Source organism: Saccopteryx leptura, chromosome 2, assembly GCF_036850995.1.
Source record: "Saccopteryx leptura isolate mSacLep1 chromosome 2, mSacLep1_pri_phased_curated, whole genome shotgun sequence".
NCBI classification, from domain to species: domain Eukaryota; kingdom Metazoa; phylum Chordata; class Mammalia; order Chiroptera; family Emballonuridae; genus Saccopteryx; species Saccopteryx leptura.
In genome coordinates this window covers 250,471,061-250,495,742 of record NC_089504.1, presented here as the reverse complement: position 1 = coordinate 250,495,742, position 24,682 = coordinate 250,471,061, and the positions used below count along the sequence as shown (strand labels likewise).

The window sequence follows — 24,682 nt, the reverse complement described above, 5'->3', positions numbered from 1 at the left end:
TATGTGTGGTGCGTTCAGTACTCTCCACCCCCACACACAGACAGGGGTTTCAAACTAGTTGTCCAGGCTGTGAGTTTTAAGACCCTGGTTTGCATCTTTCAGAGCAATCCAGGCAACACAGAAATGTTTACTTATTCAAATCATTCAAAGCAGAGGAGAGCAAGGAACTTCATTTGGTAAAACCACTAGGCAAACCTGCCAGAAAGCTGACACTACCCATTGCTTTCAGTGTCCCACTTTGTGGCACATGGATTTCTGTTCCTTCGTTATTTGTCAGAATGCCAGGCACACACAAACACCGAAGAGCACACACGAAAGCCATCCCATCACGCACAAGCCGCAGCAGAGCACCCAAATTTCAGTCTGTTCAAATGGCTCCACACCAGCCCTCACCACTGGCACTTGAACAAAGACTCTCACAGTTGCTGGCAGGTGCATTCGATGGTCAGTATTTTGTAATTCTTGTCCACTTGTAAATTGTTTTTACTCTTTATACCGACTTTTAAAATTGCCTTTATTTTGTAATTTATGGAAGGTTTGTGAACGACTGACAGCTTTCCTTGTTGTGTCTTCTAAGCAATGTTGTCAAATGTAATCTACTCTGCGGTGGGTTTGTTAAAGGAAATGACTGTGCTGAAGTGCTGTGTGGGTGTGGGCATGTATGTGTATGGTTACTGTCCAATATTTTCTAGAAATAAAACTGTTATTTTATACAATGCCATCTCTTCTGTATTGTTTTGAACACTTGATCATAGCAGCACAACTGAATTCTCCATGGACAAAAGAAATTATAACCTTGCCTTTTTTGGAACTCCTTTTATTTTTTAAAAATATGTAGTTTGGACCTAGGTTTTTGAGAGTAATCTACAAAGCGCTGTCACACTCACATTGGTGACAACCCAGTCAGTGGCAAAAACAGGTAAGCAGCACTGAGTCAGTATTCCTGTGCATAGGAAACAGCAAAGACCAGAAAGTGAATTCAAACCATTCTGTAATACCTTCCCCTTTGGCAATATTAGAATTCAGATGACATGAGCTGAGAGCCTCACCAACTAAATACAACAGAACACCACTTCTCAACTTTTCCTAAAAACCTTATTTATATTAGTAATAATTTAAAAATAATTATTTTAAAATTCTCCCAAGAATAGGGTTTATCCTAATTAAGAGGTAAAACGAACAGGTTTATGGCAAGATAAAAATATAATTCAAATGCCTGTATGAAAGTGAGTATATCATTATAACCGCTACCATCATGTCATTCATGTGGAACTGTTTTCACCCACTGCATTTACAAAGTGTAGAACTGATGACAGAGAAATACTGCATGATGTCACTTACTGTAGGATCTAAAACAGTGAAACCCATACAAGCAGAGTCAGGGCTGGGGGAGGGTGCAGAGTTAGTTATGCAGGGCAAACAAATCCTGGAGCTCTAAAAGGGAAACAAAAGCTGAAATGCTAGATTAAATAGAGTGTTTGAATTAAAACAAAAATTCCAGTTTAATACCGATGTAAGTATGTGTGAAGTTTCTTAATGCCATGACGCACTTAAAAATGGTTGACATGGTTAACTTTGTGTTACATATATTTTACCACAATACAAAATAAACTGAAAACAGTTTCTCCAAAAGAAAAATCAGCAGCAGTAGAACTATGTTTCTCTCCATCTTCTGAAAATCAGATTTCCCAACAAATCCAAAGCAACAATGAACTGGACTTAGCTTTGGTGAAGATTACAAACATTTAAGGTACACAAAATGACAACTGTATACAAATTCTTCCAGAGACGACAAGAAAGAACAATACTCAAACTTAAAAGGCCAGCATTATCCTGACACCAAAACTAGATAAGGACATTGCTAGAAAACTACAGACTAACAGCATCATGAATGGAAAAGAAAAATCCTTAACATATTACCAGACTGAATCCAGCAGTATACAAAGAACAGGAGAGCCCGTGTGAATGCTGGGAAAAAGCAATGTATTTGCATCAACAGAACAAAGGAGAAATGCTCTAGTCATGTCAGCAGATGCAGGGACAGTCCTGCCCTGGACAAGAATCATGCCTGTTTAGGAATGCAGGAAATGACAGAAGTTTATCTCAACTTGGGAAAGTTCACAGGAATGCCACCCTCAATGGCAATAACGTCCACTGATGACTTGTGTCCCACACTGTGGGGGGCTTCTCACCAGCACAAGGAAGGAAAAGGACGCTGATGTCGTGCACTTGGGCAAGAAGTGAGACAGTCTCTCTGCAGACGACATGACTGTGGGCGACACTAAGGGGTCACAAAAGGCTGTTGATCTTAATCAGTGAATCTGCAAGGTGATGGAGTACAAGATCAACATACAAAAATCAACTACACTTCTACAGACCAGCAGGTAACAATTAGAAACAGATTAAAATACACATGTAACATAGTAAAAAATATTATATGTAGTTATATTAGCATCAAAAATAGGAAAGACTCAGGGATAAATTTAATGAAATGTGTGTAAGACAGGTATACTGAAAAACAAAATGTTGCTTAGAGACTATAAGAGAGCTCCTAAATCTTCATGGTGGCAGACACGGGGGTGTTTAAATTTGCCAAAATTCATCAAATTGCATCCATTTATATGAAAATTATACCTCAATAAAGTTGACTTAAAAAAACAATGACCTGTAAGATGGGAAAGAGGGAAAGGAATTAGTGCTCAAGGTTCTTGTGTCATCCAGAAAGATGGTGTGGCAGTGCCTTTCCCACACAGGAAGGTGCTTGGTGGCCCAGGAGCAGGGCCTGGCCCTTCCTGCATGGTGCCGCCTCCACTGACCCAGGACCAGTGTGGCACCTGCCTGCGTTGAGGCCATGGGGTGCCCCTCCCAAGGAGTCCTTTCACTGGGGGTGGGGGGGTGACGGGACCGAGACATGAACCTGGACATGGCCTTGGGCACCTGTAAAGGTAGTCTGATTAAGACCAAAGCAGAAGGAAGCAGGACCCGGACAGAGAAGCCTCCGTGTCATCTCATCACTCTGACGCTCCAGCTGCTCAGCCTTGTCTGCCCAAGTCCGAGACCATGCGGCTCCCGGCTGCCACCACAGTTCACCTGGCCTCCCTGCACCTCCAGCTCCCAGGTCTGTGCGGAGCTGGCAGTCTGTGTTGTCAACAACTAATGAGGGACGTTTAATAGACTCAGGGAACCACTGCCCAGGATAAATGAGAAAGCCCATCCATGCCCCTTTTGGCTTATATTAATTTGAGCAACTTTTTTTGTCCCTTGAATGAAGTCTTTACCATACAGTGAGGGAGAGTCTCTTGACTACTGCAACTTTTCCAGAATTACCACATTTCCCAATTTTTCATGGTGTTAAAGACACAAAAGCCTGCCAAGAATAAGACTTTAAGGATTGAAGTGATTGGCCAGCCATAAAAATCTGTAAGTAAAAAATCAGTGCCCCAAATCAACCTTCCTTATACTCCTTAATACTGTAAGAGCTTTCATCATTGGTTTCCTGTCTCTATTTGGCATTCTTCTGAAACTTCACAATCCTCTGCTTTCCTCTCTAATGTTTAGAAGTCAAACAACTTAAGAAACCTGGACTAATAGCCACGATCAATGTTAACAATTTTAGCTCGAAGAACTACAAAAATTCTTAAAATGGTTTTCATCCACAATGTTAATTAAGGCTAAATCTAAATGTTGCTTATTGCATAAGACCAAGTCTAATAAGAGTAAGGCTGGTAACTTTACTGAACTGTATAGAATTCTAGCTTCAGCAGCTGGTGTACAATTAGTGTTTATATCCATTCCATTGCTAGGCAATGTTTTAAGGTTTCATAATACAATTATTCATTGACCTCAAACCTGCTCTTAACAAAATTTCCTGAAAATTCCTACAAATGTGTAGATGAGAAACCGTTATAATCATCCACTTCACAAGGACACTGGCTTCTTAGGCTGCGTTTCCCGACAAGCTGTGGATGCCCGTCTCACACTGTTGCTGCAGCGGAGGCCTCTCTGACAGAGTCCACTCTCACTGGACCTCACTGGTGACTAGTTTAGCTTGTAGACCTGGAACATCTTTTTGATGGAAGGGACTCTCCAACAGTTTCAAAAAGACATTAAATCAAGAAAAATGCATATGCTTTCAATAAAAAAATTACACTAATTCAAATAAGGTGACATTCACTTCAATTTTATTTTATATCAAATAGAATGATGTCCTAGTTGCAAAATTAAATAGTAACAATATAGACTACTGGCCTCTTCTGTTAAAAGGTGTTAAAATATTTCTTTGGACAGAATTTTTTTGTTTGTTTGTTTTTTGTTTTGTTTTGTTGTTGTTGTTGTTGTTATTTTTCCGAAGCTGGAAACCGGGAGGCAGTCAGACAGACTCCCGCATGCACCGGACTGGAATCCACCCGGCACGCCCACCAGGGGGCGATGTTCTGCCCATCCGGGCATCGCTCTGTTGCAACCAGAGCCATTCTAGTGCCTGAGGCAGTCAAATATCTTTTTTTTAAGCTCCATAGTACCTACCCCCCCCCCCATGAAAAATAAGCCTATTTCTCCAGTTTCACGTCTCTCCTATACCTGGTCAGGGTTTTATCTTTAAAATATGAGAGATAAGATATCTAAATAAAACCTTATCTTAGGATTAGAGTGCGCTTCCCACCTTATGCCTTTTCTCCTTTATATTCAAAATAAATATTTCAAAAATAAGGTTAATAAAAGTTATGTCAGACTTTCTCACTCATAAAAGTACTTTCAAATGGTTTCCGAGTACATTACCCACATTTCTTCAAACAAAAACCCTCACCATATACTTGAGAAGCAAACAATTTAAAATATAAAATCTTACTTTTTACCTATAAAATAAGTCAGTTAATAGCAATGTTAGAATTAAGATTCCAGACCTCTTAATTCCTTTCTCAAGTTTCATCTACAAAGAGAACAGTTAAAAAAAATAAGCTAGAAATAAACCCGTTATCGTTTGGGGAAGAGCAGACCGCACCGTGGCTCCTCAGCAGCTAGAGGTAGTACAGGCGGTTGGACAGGGACAGGTTTGGCTCGCGGTGGATGCTCTGGCCCACGAGGAAAGCCAGCTTGTGCGCATACTGGCAAGGTGCAGGCACGCGGATGACACCCTGCGGTGGGGAAACAAAACTTCCGTTACTCGTTACTCGAAGTCTCTTTCCTCCCTTGTAAGTCACATGAATTATGGAAGCCTTTGAGAATACAGTGATGCCATTTTGAAAAGTGGCCCTCCCAGTGGGAACAAACGTCACCACATGAGGTACTTACCGGCCAGTTATAATAGATGTGACACAGCTTGTATGTCAGCCTCTGGATGTGGTCCGGCTTCAGGCCACTGTTGTCATAGATGACATTGTAATGTGTGGGGGAGACACTACCGCTTCTCACTGCCTGGCTCACGATAAAAAAGTCGTACCTGGAGTTACATACACACACAAACCATGTGGATGTAAGGCTTACCTTTCTGAAAGCTAAAATTAGGGGCATTTAGGTTTCCTCCAGTGACAAGACCTCGGACAGTGATGTGACCTGGTGTCCTATAGACGGTGTGCTCCCCTTCAAGTCCAGACACTTGGCATGAACCACTGTGGACTGTCTGGGTGTGAAAGATGCTTATGTACTGCTATTCTTTGCATGGAGGCACAGGGAACGTTTGCTGGGCATACTACAGTCCACCCCTCCATGTCCACAACATGGAGCAGCAGGGCAGTGGGGATGGGGCCCAGCTTAAGGCTCTGTCACCTCCAAATGCATCTTCACCACAGAACTTTCCCTCTAGCTGTTCCCACTGTACTTAACAGAGATACACATAACTCACTTCACTCCATAAGGATTTAAAGCAAGTCTGCAAAAGGAAGAGAGAATGGAAGGCCGTAAGTGGAACCAGGACGGGAACAAATGGTCAAAAAGAACTGAGTGGTTTTTTCCAGTTTCTTAGGATTAATAAAATCTATATCCAGAGAGAATATAATCTGACCTGATAAAGATGTGAGGAAGCTAACTCTGCCATTTATTATGTTCCCTGAGACTAGAGAAGGTGCGAAGTCAGAACTGATCAATAGCATATTACAGATTTTAAGAAGGATGAGGGTTTTGGAAATGACCTCCCCAGACAATAGAGGCATCACACCAGGCCTGTAATCAAAGCCTCAGTCCTAACTGAAGCACGTTGTCACTCAAAGTGTGGCAACTCAACAGGTCTGGTGTTCGTTCTGAGGGCACTTCTGTGGGATCGAAGCTGTGTCGGCAGCTAAGTTTTAAGCAGCATCTAGTGAAAGTGAGTGAAACTGTCCTACTTCCAAATTCAACTTGCATTCCCCACTGTGCAGAAGCCACATGCCCTCTGGTCCCTACTGCACTGGCTCTGTGGCCACCAGAGGGCAGTGAGAAAAGTGGGACGGCCATTCTGAACAGCGGGAGCACCTGTGGGAAGAGTGCTGTCTTCTGTGGCTGGCTCTCCAAGTGGTTAGCGCCTGCGTAAGCACTGCCCCACTAACATCTGCCAGAGAAAAAGACTGAAGTTCAAGTGTGCAGCTCAGATAAGCATTTCTGTCACACACACCGAGCTGCACAAACGTGTTCACACAGCACAGTGACGGCTCCCTCGCCCGGGTTCCTGCAGGAGTGCTTCACACAGAAACTGCACTAGAGCTGAAACTGTGTCCTGATAAAAGTGCCTTTTGAAAATGGTTCCCAATATTTCCATGTAAAGCCAAATCGCCCTAGCTGTTCACTCGTGAGGAAGGCATTCCTGTGATTACGCAGAACCGGTGCTCATGTCCTTGAGCTGGACTCTGCGTGTGCTTGTGCCTGGGACGCTGGCGGGGGTTCTCTGTCCTGGGGCCGAGTAGCTTCCAGTTACAGGAAAAGCTATCTTTACTCAGAAGCCACTTCCTCATCTGCAGTTGAGTTTCAGGTGTGACTTCTGGACCTTTGCCTAATAAGTACATCCCAGCTCTAAAACTTCTGATTAGAACACAGAACTTGTGGGAAGGCTCCACGTGTAGAAACAAGTGCAAGCAGTCCATAGGCGCCCGCTCCGCCCCATCTCTGCATTTGTGCTCTGTGAGATGGTCCCTCAGCCCACAGACACGAGCACAGAAACCACTCTGCTGCTGACAGTGTGAACTAACCATGCGCTATCTGGTCATCTTGGAATTTATAGACAGACAACATGAGCACGGAAAAGTCAGCGTGTTCAAGATCACGAACTCTAGGGCCATGCTCCGAAATAAGAGAACAGCCTCCCCTGACCAGACATGCCGGACTCACCACTCAGGTCGGGTAACCTCCACATCAATGACTGTGCCAGGAAGTGGGTTCTGAAGTCTTCCTCCAGACTGAGCGAAAAACCTGGCATTCACTCGTTTCTTCACCACGATGACCGTGAGTCTGGGGCTGACGGTGGAGAGGAATGGTGGTCAGCAGCCTATCGGGGCAGTGGCCGTTCCGGCAGCCGGACCCTGCAGGTGCACACTGCCGTCCATGCTGTGCGGGAAGACGCCTCAACCTGGGAGGATCTGGCGTGAAGTGACTGTGCCCTGGGACAGATCACCTCCATGTGGTTACCAGACCACGCATATTACACACCTATCACACTGCACGGTAAGTCCAACATGTCTTCTGAGTTCACAGTTTGAGACTCCCTTCATTGGCATTTTCTACCATGTGGAAAATAGTAACTCTGAAGTCTTTGACTGGTAAGCTAAATGGTTTCCTCCTTTTCAAAATGCCTACCTGATTGACAATGTGGAGGCCCCGCCCCCAGCCCTGCCACACTGCAGTGCTCATTCTTACCCTCCCTCCCACGTCAGCTGTCCTGGGGCTTCTGTAGGTCAAGATGACCTGGTGTCCCCCTTGAACTTCCAGCCCTATGTCAGCTCAGCCCCCGGCTCCCTGCGTGCCCTGTGGTTCTCCCTGGGCAGCCTTTCCTGGCAGCCTGTGATCAGCCTGGGTTACGGCCACACACCCTTTACTACCCGCCTATAAAGGCTCATTTCAGATCCTGTTTGAAGCGGTCACACCTATGCACACACCATCTGGGAGCGAGTGGACATGGACACGCACAGCTCTTCGTGTTGCTGTGTGACAAGCACGTGTGATGTTATGATAGCAATGCCTCCGTTTCCCCTGGGCTCTCTTCCAGCAGGGCACCAGTTCCTTAAGGGCATAAATGCACGGAGTCCACACTCTGGGAAGCAGAGGACGCCACATGTAGAACGGACTGGGGAGGGCCGTTCCCAATACACTGCCTGGAAAAATGGTCCAGAGACCCCAAACTGTGCTCCTTCATGGAGCAGTCACCAAACAGAGAAGGGAGAGAGAGGTGACTTCACTTAAGTAAACACAGGACATCTTCAGAAATGTCACTATCTGCCTGTTGACATCAGTTGGGGCCCAGCATCAACAGCTCTAGATATAATAAACCCACAGTCTCAGCAACCAAAAGGCAACATGGATTTTAGTCCTGTGACATCACAAGCAACAGGTTAGCAAATGAGATGACACAAAGACAAGTCACAGTATACTGAAGTAATTTTTGACTTATTTCAAACATTCTAAATCAGCTCACCCGTGCTGAGTCTTTATAAAATGTTAACATCAACCTTTCAAGTAAAAACAAACACTGTGATTCTAAGGATGGCAAACAGTGAAGTCCAAACTGCTCTTCTCCACGTGAGGAACAATGGAATAACTGCTGGACACTAGCCAGCCCTCCGCTTTCTCCAGACTAGTTACCCCCCATGCTGGGTACGTCCAGGGTGCCGTGCGAGCGTATCCCACGTGCCCCTTCACTTCTTCCCTCCCAGATCCTAGGACAATGCAAAGCAGGATGAACCCAACACCGACTTCAAGACTGACTGCTCACAGTCACTCATCTCTGTAGCCACAAACAGCAGCATCCCCAGGGGAGATCACTCACGCCATCGTGAGGGTCGTCTAGCAGCCACTGAACTCCCTCCCTGCAACTGCACCCCTCTCAGCTCAATGGAAGGCTGATGAGCCCCACGCCCCACAAGTGGGACCACTCACCGAGGAGAATTCTGACACAGATGCATGCGCATGAGGAGCTGGTCCTGCAGTCCTGGGAACCAAACCCAAATGGCTCAAAGGGCCCAGTGTGGCCGACAGTGTCCCAGGATCCAAACGCTCAGCTCAAGGAGGGATATGCTCTCGCACTGTTACCTGTGCTCTGCACAGCCTGGAGCCGCCTCTCTCCAGGCTGAGAAATGGTAACGAAGACAAGCAGCGCCAGGAGCTGTGTGCGGCAGTACCAGCTAAGATGGACAGAGCCGCAGCCACGTGGCACCTTCCTCTGCCCCACACCTCCCCCTGCACAGAGAACGCCCCTCACAGGGGGCCAGAGAAACATCAGGAGAAAATGAGGTCAATACCATTATGTTAGCATTAAAAGTTTTTGGAGTCTAGAAAACAACACTTTCCTTCACTTCCAAAATAGTAAATGATTATTGGCACTTTAATCCCAAACACAATTACTTCAGGAGATAAAAACATCTGGACTCGTGGAATGTTTACTGGCATCACCATCTCATTATAACAAATGTGTAGAATCAACACCTTTAGAATTTGGCCAAAGGAGGCCTGGTGATCCCCTCCAACTGAGCTAAAAATAAGGAGCGCACTCTGCTCAGCCCACATGCCAGGGAAACCGCACTGGGCCCCGGCAGTCAATGGCTTTCAGAGCCGCTCGTCTCTGGAGTGACCAGGGCTGGCTAGAAGTGCACACGCACCAGCCCCCAGCCTCCCTGGTCACACCTGCTCCCAGAGCAGCAGCCCTGCTCAGCCAGCCCGTCAGATGCACCCACGACATGTCACTCACTCGCTCAGCCACCTGAGGGGAGGCAGGTGCTGCCCAATGCAGGGACGCCGCTGTCTGCAGGGGTAGAGGAGGGTTTCCTAGGACATGGGCAGCATGCAGGCCCGGCTGGCACAAGCATGGTGGTATGCCTCCTGCGACGGCACCAAACATAGGCTGGTCACCCCTGACCAGTTCTCGTATAACGCAGTTCTGGGGCACTTACTGCAATCCCCACCAGGGACACTGCAGAGGGCCGGGCAGTCTGAGCCCTGTGCTTCATGGCTATAGGTGAGGAGGCAGCCGGCGGACAACCAGGGCCGGACACACATCCACAGCCACCCTGACACCTTCGGGGGAAAACCGCCCCCACTCACCCTCCTGTCCCTCCCAGGTCCTCTCAGGCCATAGGCTCAGACAAAAGCAGGCGGCATGAGTGTGACAGATGGGGCTTACTTGTAGCCGCGGCCCACAGACTTGAGGCAGTCCAGGAACTGCGGCACCTCGTAGTTCACCAGCGTCTTGAGCTGGCCGTCGCCCACGCCGTCACGGTACACGATGATGCGGCTGGGCATGTACTCGTTGCACGTGTTCCAGGCCCGCAGCGCGGCTGCAACAGAGTCCAACACAGTACAACGGGGCTCCACCCAGTCCTGCCCGCGTTGGAAGCATGGCTTCAGGACAGGTCATGAAGGCCCCCGGGCGGGGACCAGGAGGCCCGGCAGGAGACTGACCTTGTAGGCAGACTTTGAGCCCATCCACCAGCTCTTGTCCTCTGTCTTGAAACACACAGCGGGAGAACCAGCTGTTGAGAGAGCAGGGTGGAGCTCAGCACGTGGCCATCGGGCCCTCCTTCCCTCTGAACCGTCCACGCGTTCTGCTCTTAGCAACTCGGGAGCCTCAGCCCCCTTACAGACATGGTAACACCTCACACACTGCATGATATCTCAAACGCAAGTGACAAGGTAAGCAAACCCCTGATAAATGCCACAGCCTGAATTCTCTTTCCTCAGAAACGAAACAGTAATCCCCTGTGGAGGGGAGTGCACACCCAGGAGTGCCCGGAGGGGCTTCCCAGGCTGAAAGCCAGCACTCACGTCAGGCTCACTTCCATGTTCCCCTCGAGGGTCCAGTGTACATGCCATGCTCCTGAAGCCTTAGACCTCGAAACAGGCCCATTGGTGATGCCAGAGTGAGACACACCTTCAACTGCCCTGTTCTCAGCAGTTCTCGTAAAAGCATTGGAAATAACTGCACTAACACACAAGTGACTGGGGTGAACTGAAGTGGGTTTTCCAAAATAAAGTCAATGATTTCAGTGCCCAATAAACATCCTTGTTTTAGAGAGGATCACAGTTAACGATATGCACCTTTCCCCTCAGTACAAAGACCAGTAAAATGACCTGAAATGCAGACTGACCACCCCCGATGAGGGACGGTGGAGGGAATCAGCAGTGACAGGGTAGCTAGTAATTATTTCTCTTTCCGACCTTTCTGGATTTCACGTCAGAAAAACCGGCAGGCTAGGAACGAAGCAGTAGCTCTGCGCCAGTCCCTCACAGAGCCGAGACCAGCTGCCTGGGCTTGTGTCCTGTGTGTGACAGAATCCCCAGTGCCCGGGTCACACTCACCGAGTCATCCCTTCATTGATGCTGGCGACAAATCCTGCAATTGACCTCCGTCCAGCTGTGGTGTCATGGTAACAGTCAATGCCAACTATCATCACTAGTTTTAGCTTGAATAGAAACATTGTCATTTTAGATATCTGGAATACTAGTAAACCTGGTTTTCTGAAAGCAATTAAAACTTGACTCCACCAGTAAAGACTCACAGGCATGTCCACTCTCCACAACTCCCCGCCCATCTTGCAGTTCATCTGCAAGGCGATTTTCGTCGCAATGGCCATGAGCGTCTGCTGCCTGCCCAGGGTCTTGGCCACCACGCACTGACTAGGCGTAGGGCAGTCCGTGCACAGGTACTTCTTAATAGCATCATACTTGTCTTTCCGACTACTTGACAACAGACAAACCACCTGCAAACAAACAAAATACCCTCAATTCAGGGAATTAGGAAACTGATGATCAAGGTCAAGGAGACAACAGGAAACGAAGCCCCCAAGATGGAAATGGTGGTCACGTGTTCCACTCTGGTCTCTGCCACGTGGCTGGGCAGCGTGATGTGTATTTTCTGATTCTGTCCAATGACTAAGGGACAGACACTGACAGACATGTCAAGCAAACACCTGGGCACTGACCACCACTCCGCTCGGGAGCTGCATGGGACATGTTCAGTCACCAGCTGGGAACAACCAAGAGGCAGGAAACAGGGCAAAACCAGTAAGTGATAGCTTACAGGTGGACAGATGGGGCGTTTTCTAAAATGCTCAGTTGTCAGTCATGCAGGACCCCCCCAGGACCCCCGGAATCATGGCTTTTAAACTCTAAAGCTCTGGCCTGAGAACCTGACCAGACCAGGAAGCTTCCAAGGAAGCTCTGGGCCACCTGGAAGCAAAACGGAGGACAGAGGTGCCACCTGCCTGGTGGGGGTGCCTGGTGGGGGTACCGGGTGGAGGGCGGGTGGACCTCACGTGCGGCATGGTGACAGTCAGTGGCACTGCCGCGGGCCTCAGAGCCTCAATCTCCAACGTTCTCACCACACATCACAGCAGTGGCCATGTGAGCTGACGGAGCGGCACGAACCCTGCTGTGACGATCGCTTCATGGTGTGTAGCTTGTACACTTTAATGTGCCCACTATAGCTCAATAGAGTGGGAAAATAAATGTACCCACTCCTACCCAAACTCTGGGGTTCCAAATGTAAGTGCTGGAGCTGAATCCAGCCCTGACTCCCAGGTGCTCCCTACTGACATCCCAGATTTTCCTCTCCCTTGCTGATGTGAAAAACCCCTTTCCCACCCCGAGTCCATTACCCAGACAACATCACGATCCATCCCGTAGGTTTAAAGCAACACAAGCTGCTTATGAAATGTGTCTCAGCCTTCTCACTAATTCTACTTCCGTGTGTGCTGAACAACTACACTGATTTTTATTCCTGTGCCTGTTTTCCCCAAATTTTCTAGAGAATTAAAGTCTCTGAGTCCAACAGAGTATCAGGTGGCTGTGTCTCCCCACTCCCCTCACCTCTGCAGTGCATGGGAACAAGCTCCCAGGCACAGAGTTGGGCTTAGTGTTAACTTAGCTACCTGAAGAAGGAGAACACACTTTTGTGGCCGCTCTGGAAACCTAAAAAAACATCTGGAAAATGAGTTCTAAGATGTTCAAGTGCCAATTGCTCCTTTTACAATAGAACAATCGCCACAGATCAACCAGCTACTTACCATCTGGGTATCTGATGTCACCTTTTGCTGAAGGACTCTTAAATAGGCTTCAGTTCTATCGTCCACTTCAATCCTGGAACGGAAACGTGTAATCTGATGCTGAGGAAAGGAAACGTAGACGCAACACACAAGACACAAAACGGGTCACCCGGGCAGGGTGGCACCAACAGCCCTGCCCAGCCCCACCGTGGCCGCTCGTGCACCTACAGGATGTGGGCCTGTATCCAGCCTTTATACCAAGGTCAACTTACTGTTTGTGACACTTTCATCCCTCTGAGCTCCCATACCCGCCACATGTCCACCCATCATGTCTGAGGGACAGGACTCGACGCACTCACATCATTGCCTTCTTCATCTGTACGCCCATGGCTGGTGTGACTTTGAATAAGTTTTGTATCAGTGAGTTGGCTGCCTCATAATTCTTTCGTGTGTAGATCAGCAGCCAGTTATCCAGTGGCTTAACACTGATTAAGGATGCACCTCTTGTTTCTTTGGACCAGTCTGCAAACTGTGGGCTGTACTCGAACTAGGGGAGAGTTCAGAGATACTGTGAATTCACATGCGCCCCAGGACAGAGCTGGCGGTCATAACTAACTGCCAGGGCATGTCTGACCCTCAGAGCCACAGTGTGCCCATCCATTTGGGTGGCAATGATGGACAGAGGCTCTAGGGGTGGGGGGAGATGATGTGTGCCCTGTGACGGAAGGACAGTGGCAACTGTAAGCTCTATTCACATAACAGCTGCCCCCGCACTTCCAGCACAAGCACTCCGAGTGTCCCAGCTGCCTTCTCTATCCTCCTTCCTAGAATCTCAGGAGGAAGGTGCTTCCCTCAGGATAAAGACGGAAGCAACTGACTCAGGTGTCAGACACTGAAAGCTGCTGTGACATCTGACAACAAGGCACAGGCTGACACCGACAGCACAGTGACCCGGTCACAGGCATCAGAGGGAAGGTTGGCACTATGTCCCCACATCCCCAGCAGCCCAGTGGGGATGGCTCTTTGCAGTATTTTTGCCTGGGTAACAAAACCCAGAGTTGTGTGATGAGGTTGTCACCGACGGAGCGCTCAGAAAGCACCAGGCATAGTGCCTACAGAATCGCCCCTGTGTCTGCACTCACACCGCTTCCGTCACACTCACATGCGAATGCCTTTTCTCAGGACAAAATGGAAAAGGTGTCAGCACTTCACCCACATCTCCTAAGACAGAAGGAAGAGGCAGCTAACCCTGGAATTCCCACGTGAGCATCACTTTCATGGCAGACTGGATAGCAACCCACCTACCTAGAAGTCCCACCCCTTAAATGACTCGGGTGAGGAACTTGGTCTGAGCTGCCCTCAGCGCAGCTGGGGGAGAGGCTGCGGGCCAAGCGCCCACCCGGGGTGCCCACGACGCCACCGTGCGCTGGTGGCCGCAGCGCTTTCTGCTTGCTGAGCAGCGTCTCTGCCCCCAGCCCGACCTCATGACAACATTAAAGCCGCCTACTGTTTTCCCGCCTTGGTGAATCTTCTCCGCTTGCAGAATCCTCCCTGAGAAGGACAGCAGGTTGGAGTCGAAGCTCAAACCCCAGTCTCGAAGCTCCCTCTGAACGTTATCATCTCTGTCAATCGAGCACATTTACGTGTTGCTAGACCCAAGGAAACACAGACGATGCCCAGAGACCCCAACCACCCCAGGCCCTTCCCATGTGTGTCTCGGGGCTGAAACCCCAGGACAGATGCGGGAACACAGAAGCTCCTCATGGCATCTGCTCCCATGCCCACATTCCCTTCACAACACCCTTGACTTAAAGTCCTGAGGCCCAAACTCTCTCTTCCTCAAAGTAAACCCCTTGATGTTATATGAGAGAAAACAGAATTGTCCCAAAACACTGTCTTATAACTTTTCTAACAAGAATTGGGAAAGCCATGAGCTACAAAGTTTAACTACTGTATTCTTCTCTCAGCTAGAAGCATGCAGAGCAAACCCACCCCTCACTGCAGCGCAAAAGGAAGAGAGAGCCACTCTGCCTCCGCCCCGCCTCGCCTCCCAGCACAGAGGCCGCCCAGCAGTGGCGGCAGCCATACTTGTGAATGTAGTCGATGAGCCGCCCCACCTCCCGCTGCCTCTGCTCAGGTGTGAGTCTCGTGTGCACGGCCAGGTCCTTCATCACGTTGAAGTCGTTGCGCATTTTATCAGTCAGACCTGGAAATAAAACACTTAACAGGGCTGTGTTTAAGGGGACAAGAATCACATCTCAGCATCTGGAGGGAGAGAGGGAGAATTTCAAGGGGACACAGCAGCGTTAAGGGCTGTTCTGGGGACGGGAGGGTGTGAAGAAACGCAGCTGAGGGCCAGAGCCCCGAGGGGGGACAGTGGAGAAGCCTCCCTTGGGGACGTGGGACTGGCTGTACCTGTGAGGTAGCAGAGCTCAGGGATGAGCATGGCAGGGCCAGGCAGCACACCACCCGGACCCCTCCTCCGCTTGGGCTGGCTGACCAGCACGGGCTGTTTTAGGTCAGTGATCTCCTGGTTGTATTGCTGTTTGAGAGAAGAGTGTCATCACTGCTCACAGTAACTGCCCTCAGTACCATCAACTGACAAAAAAGTCGGTTAAATTTTTTTTTTTTTTTTTACAGAGACAGAGTCAGAGAGAGGAATAGATAGGGACAGACAGGAACAGAGAGAGATGAGAAGCATCAATCATCAGTTTTTCATTGCGACACCTTAGTTGTTCATTGATTGCTTTCTCATACATGCCTTGACTGTGGGCCTTCAGCAAACCAAGTGACCCCTTGCTTGAGCCAGCGACCTTGGGTCCAAGCTGGTGAGCTTTTGCTCAAACCAGATGAGCCCACGCTCAAACTGGCGACCTCAGGGTCTTGAACCTGGGTCTTTTCACATCCCAGTCCGACGCTCTATCCACTGCGCCACCATACCAATAGCAAAGTCATCCAAGTTGTTTTTTGTTTTGTTTTTTGTGACAGAGAGGAACAGACAGGGAGAGAGATGAGAAGCATCAATTCTTTGTTGTGGCACCTTAGTTGTTCATTAATTGCTTCCTCATATGTGCCTTGACTGGGGCTATAGCAGAGCCTAGCTCAAATCAGATGAGCCCACACTCAAGCTGGCAACCTTGGGGTCTCGAACCGGGGTCTTCCACATCCCAGTCCAATGTTCTATCCACTGCGCCACTGCCTGGTCAGGCCCAAATCAAGTTTTAAACACGCACTTAATCCCATTTAAAGCAGGTGGTGCCGCGTTTCTTCCCTGTGGACTGCCTTTCCCAGACACTTGGATGGGCAGGGTCGGTGAGGATCCGCATTCTGACTCGCAGTCATGGTCCCGTTTGTCCCTCTCTCTGCGCTCCCGGTCGTCCGCGCAACAGGTCCCACCAGCACCGCCGGGGCTCCTTGTGAGGACCCGCTCTCGCGATATGTCCAGCCCCACTGAGGTCCTGCTGCTGCTGGCCGACTCCACCTCGTCCCACCCAAGAGTGACAAGTAACAAACCCCAGAGGCGAACCCTTCCATCAGAACCTCTGACCCCGAGGAACTTAGGTCAATAAGAGAAATCAAGCTGACCTGTTTTCACTTTGCCCAGAGTGCGGTCAGCCCTCAGGGCGCCTCCTGAGCCGCCCCCCTGCACGGTGGCACCTGAGCCCATTGCAGGGGAGCGGCAGCCCACAGGCCACAGCACATACCCAGCAAGAGGACGCTTAGAGTCAGGTGTGTGCTTGTGAGATGAAACGTGAGTACAGAACAGCTCATTTGTACAGCTTTTTAGAAAAAGGAAATAATCTACTGAATGTAAAAAAAGGTGAATTTTAGCACTTCAAAGACAAGTTTGAGATTTTAATTGATATACTTTGTAGAAATAGACCTATACTTTTTTTTTTGTATTTTTCTGCAGTGAGAAGTGGGGAGGCAGAGAGACAGACTCCCGCAGTGCCAAAAGCAAGAGTGGTCTCTGTAAAGCTCATGTGAGTGGGTCACCCAGCAAACCGAGCCAGCTGTGCAGCGCCAGCCCATCCAGCTTGTCAGCACAGGGTTACCAGCTGACCCGCAGGACCTGACGGCTCAGGGAGCCTGACCCCAGGGGAGGGTAAAAGCATGAACGACAAAGAAAGGGACCGTATGGTCAGCAGTGCACCTGCAGTGTCTGTGCTCTATGGCCATGTCTATCTGTCCTCCACATGCTCAGGTTCAAATGTGATCGGTTACTCTGCTGCTTAAGGGGCCTGAACGGGGCATGTCTCAGCTGGCAATAAGCCACCACTACCTCATGGTGGCTGCCTTCCCAGACCTTCCAAACGCGCAAGCCTCAGAGAGCCCCACTGAGGGATGGCGCTCCAGCTTGCTCCAGCCCACATGGCCTCGGGGAGGCCCATGCCTTGGCCCACAGCCCCAGCACCGCACCTTCCTGTAGTACTCCAGGAAGCTGACTTCTGAGCCGTCGGCCTTCTTAAAGGTGCTGTTCGGGTTCTGGTCCCAGTCAATGTCATCGACTCTGTATGTTTTATTGTTGTACCTGCGGAACAATCAGCATTTGACAAGACATGGAGTAACCACTAAACTCTGGTCACTTAGTAACACACAACGCCATGGAAAGGAAAACGATTTCTTACAGATAGTGCAAACAGACAAGGAAGCCACTGAATCACTCTTTGAGAACAAAGGTAAATTGGACGGGAGGAAAGTCATCAGACGTGTGTCCCTCACAAAGAGGATGCTTCCCAGGCCCTCTGCTCTAGAGGTTCCCGGTGCCCCCATCCTCGTCCTCGGGGCGCGGCACATGTTGTGGGGCGGACCCTCCCGAGTGCAGGCGCCCGGTGTGCAACCTCACTTGGTAAGCACGATGAGGCCGACGAGCTCCTTGGAGACCTGCTCCTGGAACCGGTGCTCCTCCGTCTGCTGGTACAGGCTGAGCATGAAGTCAAGCACGGTCTCACTGCGCAGCACCTTGTGGCTGACGTCCGTGCACAGCATGATGTTGTTCTCGTACTGCAGGATGGAGGTCGTGAAGCCAGGCCAGATGACCAACCTGCGGCACAGGGGGCGTCAGCGTGCGGGGATGCCGCAGTCTGCGTGCGGGATAACCGCAGTCCTCATTAATTGAGTCTAAGGCACAGAGTTTTCATGGAATAAACTGACTTATTTCTAAGTTTTACATGGTTTCAAAGACTGCTCTTGAGATCTTCAACCATGAACATCCTTTCATAGTAATGTTATAAGGTCCATTTTAAGTTAGTATATTAACTTCATTAAAGTATCCTGTGTCCTGGCCCAAGACACGAAAAGACTGCCAATCTAACTGAAAACATCTTAAATTATTTTAATGAACCAAACACCAGGGCCGTAGCCAGGATACCCAACCTCTGAAGCGGCCGTCGGCAGACAGGTGTGTTACCTGTGAGCACGTGCATGCCTGCCGTTAGACAACTGCACACTCCCCAGCAACCCTGGGAGACTGTCTTGTGACTCTTACAATCCAAGTATTCTGGATGTCTCCTCGATTATTCAGGCCAAGTTAAATGTTCACTTTATGGTAGGCACCAACAGCCACAGCCGTAAATCTGAGCATTTCAAATTTGAGTACCACTTTGAAAGTTTGCGATTAAACCTCAAGACTAAAAAGTCTCCACTTCATACAGACCTGTGATTTGGAATATCAATTGGGTCACTTGGGTTGTAATAATTCCGTCCAATTTGTTGCAAATTCATGATCTTCAGAAGCCTAGGGACAGAGAGGTCGGAGCAGAGCAGTGAGTGGGAAGGCCCTCTGGCCACAGTCACAGCAGCGCCGTCCAGCGTGGGGCTGGCCAAGGACGCCCCGGCCGGACCTGACCCTCACAGCTGCTGCTGGCACAGGGTTGAGGGACTGTGAATGGCGTCTCACATTTTGTAAAGGTTGCCAAAAAAAATCAAAAGAGACACGAATTACATGAAATTCAGTGTCAGCATCCATCACTCAAGTCCAGCTGGAGCTCAGCTGTGAGCCCTCACTGGCACGTGCTCCGTGTGCTCTGTGGCTGAGATGGACACCATGCAGCCCACAAACTGGACATGGTTACCTGCCTTTTCACAGAAAAAGTCTACTAGCCCCTCACTTAGAAAAACATAGGTCTACTAATTATGTTAATGCAAAACAAGTACCCACCAAAACGAACATCCTGGCATCAGTGGCCATACTTTAGGGCCACCTGGAAGAGGTAAAGTACAGATCAGTCTCAGCCCCGCCCAGACTGCCCCCCCCCCCAGGAAAGCTTCACAGAAAAGGGCCCTGTGGACGTGGAAACATGGCATCTGCACTGAAAGCAGCCGGAGAGCATGCATGCGTCTCCCGTGATGCAGCCAGCAGTCCTGCCCAGCCTCAGACAGGCCCTGCGGGAGCAGCAGACATCAGGGCGAGTGGGGCGCTCCCGCGCAGCACCCACTCCCTGTGGCTCTAGCAGGTGCAGTCCACAGGGGAGCTTACAGCGGTGCACCACGGCCCGCGCTGGGGACGCTCAGAGCAGCCCCGTGACCCTAACCCCTGCCATCCAGGGCTCACTATGCAGCTCTTTCAACTTTCCTGTAGGTTTTAAATATTTCTTAATAAAGTGTTTAAAAAATGCTAACATACCTCCTGAAAATAATGTTATAGAACTGCAAGCAAGTTGGTGATGTAGGTGGAAGCTCATTTGTTAAAGTGATGGTTATCTTCACGTGCTCTCCGTTTCGGGTCTGACTAAACACTTCCGTAACCTGATGCAGAGAAGTGGAAAACTGAACGTGGAATTGCTGACAGAAAACTAAGCTAATCACACAGTGCCTGTTTGACAGGGCGACAGTAACAAGTACGAGAAAGCTTTTCAGTGAGAAAAAGAGCTGAGAGAGGAGCAGGCACAGTGTGACGCTGCAGTCACCACCAGCTCCTCGGAGTGTGGGCGCACGCACATGGACAGCACCCCTGGGCATGAGGGCTCCAGTCCTTGGGACAGGGACACTGAGGGCTTCTCGAGAGTGTGGGCATCTTGCTCTGAGGCGGAACCGCCCACCTCCCTCTCCCCAACCCAGCATTTGAAATACCTTGTGCGTCAGTCTTTTAGGCAAAAATAGTATTGTTCCATCAAAAGCATGACACCTTCCGATTAAGTCTTCATGTTGGAAAAGCAGAGCAGAGCGGAGTCTGCGGGCTTCCATTAGCGGGTTGTAGTCGATGTGATACTGATACAAGGCCCACTGGGGCCGGGAGGTCAGCCGAAAATGGTTCGTGCTCAGCCTTACGATGATGCCCGAAGAGCCTGAGAAAGAGGCCATGCTGGTGAACCAGACACCGGGCTTACTCCCCGGAAACCTGCCCCTGTGCCGTGGCAGAACCAGCTCTGTGAACAACAGCTGAGCACAGACAGGCACAACCTGCTCTGACGCCTGTCTCCGGGACCGCCATCCTGTCTGTGCCCATCCCTAAAAGCACGCAGTTAGAGCAAATTCTCCTTAGACTAAGTAACTTACAACTGGACCAACCAAATTTCTTCATGGCAAAAAGTTTTAAAATAAATAATCTATGTAGTATTTAATCAAACAACTTGAGACAGGTAGAGACATCTATAACCTCTGCATTAAAGCCCCATCAGGGGACAGGGAAGAGTGAAGACCATGCAGGACCCCAAACCCAACACACCTCGTCTGTAAAATGGTGTCACCCAGTATGGATGTGAGCCTCTGGGCTTCCTCCTATTCCCTGTCCTGAGGACTGGCAGGGTCAGCTCAGGAAACTGCGTCCTTATTAACCCACCTGTTTTTGACTCTTTAACATGGTCAATGTTCTGTCTTGTGTTCACACCAAGATCGTGGAAGTCTCTACGACGACCTCCTCTGTCTGCTAATGATAACTCCTGAAATCCAGCAGAAATTGGGAATTCTTAAAAGAAAAGAAAATATTACACAACTAAACAATATGGAAGATGAAATAAAGAACAAGGCCCAGTTCCTTCTGACCATGAATAGCAGAGCCAGCTCAGACTGCCAACTGGACTTCCATGGCAGAAAACGGGCTTACACACAACATTGGCGCCAGATAGACCATGAAAACATTTCCATGTGATCTCAAGTTCCTCCCATGGACGGCGAGGACAACACCTCACAGGAGTGTTTTGAGCTGTGCATGACAATGTCCCCCCGGAAGCACCGGTTCTGGCAACTCACCACCCTCAGGGGCTCCACTTACAGACCTTTAGACACATAACTGTTCGTACCTGTCTCACTCCATGGACTTTCCACCCCCAGGATGTCAGTCTTTAAGTCCACAGCCTTGACTGAGGAACCACACCAACAGGCCAGGCGCACTGAACCCGACCTGACAGCTACAGCGGGTCAGGAAGGCTGGGTCTGAACTTTCCCCTGAAAAATCTGAATCTGTCATTTAAAAAAATTCAGCTCTGCATGCAAAAACCTGACTGCCAGTTTCTGAACATAAATAATGATGAAGCTGTGCACCCTCCGTGCATGTGACCTGGATGTTAGCACGTGTAGCCAAAGCCCGGCTGCCGGCCTGTCTGTAGATAACAGGTTCAGAAGAGATGAAATTGGAAACCTCGCTAAGCCCTTCCAGCAGCCACCAGAGCACTGTGCTGGGAACAATTTGGGTCTGCTCTCGTTCTGTGTGAGAGGCTTCAGCGACCCCACACCCTAATGATGCCTTGTCAACTAGACAGCTGTTCAGCTCGTCATCTCTATTTCCAAACACAGCAGACACGGTATGCTTACTGTGACAGCACCTTTCAGATGGGGTCCTCACTTCAACACTCACAGCGATCCTCACTGCAAAGACAGATTCCTCCATTTCCAGAGGGGATCGAGTGTCCCAGAATTCACGGTGACTGTTAGCAAGTTAGTAAAGATGAATACAGAGTGTGTATTTAGATTTACTCTTCCCCACCTGATGTGCAGGTCAAGGCTGTGTTAATCTAGACATGCTTTTAAAACTGCTCCAACACATCATCTCATAGTTTTAACTCAGTGAAATTTTTCTAAGTATTTTGAAATAGCTCAGTAAGTCAAATATGCTAAGTTTCAAAAGAACAGAGGCATCAAGATTAGAGAAACAAAGGATTGAATACAATCCTTTAAAGAGATAGATACCCATAACTTTATGAGGCACCTTAACTTAAAAAATAAAACTTCTTGTGCCAGAAAAGCATTACACGTGACTGGATATGTCACATGACAGACACAAGACACACTGTCTTCCGACTGACTCTTTAAATAAAGTGCTATCAACAATGTGCGGATTTTTCCGCAACACTTTTCAAACAGAAAATGTATATATACATCCACGTTATTAAAAATACAAAGAGGCTGTTTTACAACCTGTTTTCATGTGACATTGCTCAGGTGGGTTTCTTCATTCTGAAAATGGCTAAATGGTACTCTGTTGTTAAGGTGCAATGGTTTTTACTTGACTCTTAAAAACTTACAACTATAGATGACATTCAGTATTGTTTTAGACTAGTTTCAGGGGTACACTATAATCATTAGCTATCTATATAACTAGGGAGTGATCCCCCTGATGTTTCTAACCACCCCCGCCCCCTAGCACCATGCACAGGCATTACAGCATCACTGACTACACTCCCTGTGCGGACTTGACATCCCCAGGGCTGTTCTGTTACTGCCAATCGATGCTTGTTGGGCTGCGGTTAGCACCCTGTGCACTTGCGAGCTCACGCTATGTCTGGGGGGACGTCTGCGGGGGACAGAACCAACCAGAAGCTACAGTGCTGTGCAGTCCTCAGGGAGCACACTGGCAAAGACTAACGGTGGAGAAGGAACCGGCACATGACGTTCCAGTTCAGCTCAAATTCAAGGGCAGTCCTCCTGAGTCCACTGGCCGTTGTATTTTCAGGGTATGTCCTGTCTGCCACCCCTGCTCACTGTCCCAGCTCTGTAGCGTGAACACGTGAGAATACACATTCTCAGTGTGCAGCTAGAAACGATATCTTCCCTCCTGCCACCTGTGTCCATGCTGTCTTGGACACTGAGAGTGTCTGTGGTTATGGGGTCGCTGGTCATGACTGTGTCTGGAGCACATGGGGACTTAGAGCTGGAAACCCAGCAAGGAAGCAGCAGCCCTCCAGGACCACGCGTCTCTCGCCTCTGGATGCAGCCGCTCTCCTGCACTACCCCCCCCCCCCGAAACCTGATGTCCTTACCCTGACCCCTGCGTGGACACGGGCTGTTTTCTCCTATGCAAAAACCAAATGAAAACCGTAGAAGAATCTTCTGTCACATATCCGAGTAATTCATTTTGCAACATCGAGCTAAAAAGCAGTGTTTGCCTTCAGAACTGGGGTTCTGACTCCACCTGCTGTCACAGCTTCGACCTCAGCCTTCCATCTGAGAAACGGGCTGAGCCAACACAACACGTGTGAACATGCTTTATAACCAAAGTGTCCTGTGTTCATCATGGTCCAGCTTCTGGGAACAGTAAAGAAGCCCAGAGAATGTTCCAAAATGGTTTAAATGCACAATCAGCAGATGTATCCTCAGTTTAGTTTAGTTTCCTGGAACAGCCTGGGACCCAGCCAGGGGCACGTTCTCTCCTCACCTCAAGGGAGCAGGGACACACGTGAGACTCCCAAGTAGCAGGCTGTCTGTCTGAGAGAGGACAGCTTCCTAAGCTTCAAAGGGCCGCCAGGGCCCCTTTTCATGTAGGGTCTGCACACTGGTGGCTGGTTCACGTCTGACACCCACGCATGCACTCACACACTTTTCACTTTCCCTTCACCTTGTGACTTGGCTGTTGCTCCTACTGGTCCTCGCAGACGTCCACGGCCAACTAATTCCACCTCAGACAGTAGCTGCTGAGGCCGCGGCTGACTGTACCCAGGTTGCGGACTCTGTAGTTACATACAAACAAGAGCATCTATGTCACAAGGTCAAGGATATGAGACAAAACATGTACCTAGTCTTAGGAGAGTCTAAGGAAGGCACTGAACCCAAACTGATCTAAATTAGTAATCAAATGTTTTATCCTAAAGACTCAGCTTCAAGAAAGGTCACCAACAAAAGTAAAGAGCCAGCCTCTGACCCCTGGGGACATGGAGCCGACCTTCCTGTGGACTTCTGCCTCCTTCACGGGTCAGTTTTCAAACCCGCCCTCAGCCAGCCCAAGCTGGGGGAGCGGGCTGGCTGGTACCCAGTTCCATTCTGGTGTCACTCACCGCAGCAACGCCCACGTGCTGCACTGTCTGACCGCGAGCCCTTCCTCGCGCGCGCACTCGGGCTCGCCCGGTCATTTTGTTCTTTCTTGAAAGGAAATAAAGGTAAAGACAACACTGTCACAGCTTCGACCGTGTAGACAGTAACATTTGACTGTTACACACGGTCACCTTCACATGGATTTAGTTACAATTATCAAATAAGCGCCTGCCTAACCACGTTTCTAACCTGTCCACATCGTTTTTTAAAGCACAAAGTTTCCTACTTTTAACAAACTTCCGTGCCTACTGTGGACGGAGTGCTGTGCTGGGTAGCAGGCTAAT

The 24,682-nt window shown here is 49.2% G+C and overlaps 1 protein-coding gene across 1 annotated transcript; it reads right to left on the bottom strand.

The window, feature by feature from the left end:
• Nucleotides 1-5,015: 5,015 nt before the first annotated feature.
• On the bottom strand, nucleotides 5,016-24,436 carry PIWIL1 (piwi like RNA-mediated gene silencing 1). Its single transcript, XM_066365991.1, has 20 exons — nucleotides 24,362-24,436; nucleotides 23,926-24,037; nucleotides 20,935-21,060; nucleotides 20,226-20,440; nucleotides 19,780-19,901; nucleotides 18,811-18,891; nucleotides 18,001-18,198; nucleotides 17,574-17,685; nucleotides 15,570-15,696; nucleotides 15,243-15,360; nucleotides 14,662-14,776; nucleotides 13,514-13,701; nucleotides 13,176-13,248; nucleotides 11,670-11,870; nucleotides 11,470-11,573; nucleotides 10,573-10,643; nucleotides 10,295-10,448; nucleotides 7,294-7,419; nucleotides 5,290-5,437; nucleotides 5,016-5,132 (listed from the first exon to the last, which is right to left on the bottom strand). Exons 1-20 carry the CDS (start codon nucleotides 24,434-24,436, stop codon nucleotides 5,016-5,018), a joined length of 2,583 nt encoding a protein of 860 aa, XP_066222088.1.
• Between the last annotated feature and the right edge of the window lie 246 nt (nucleotides 24,437-24,682).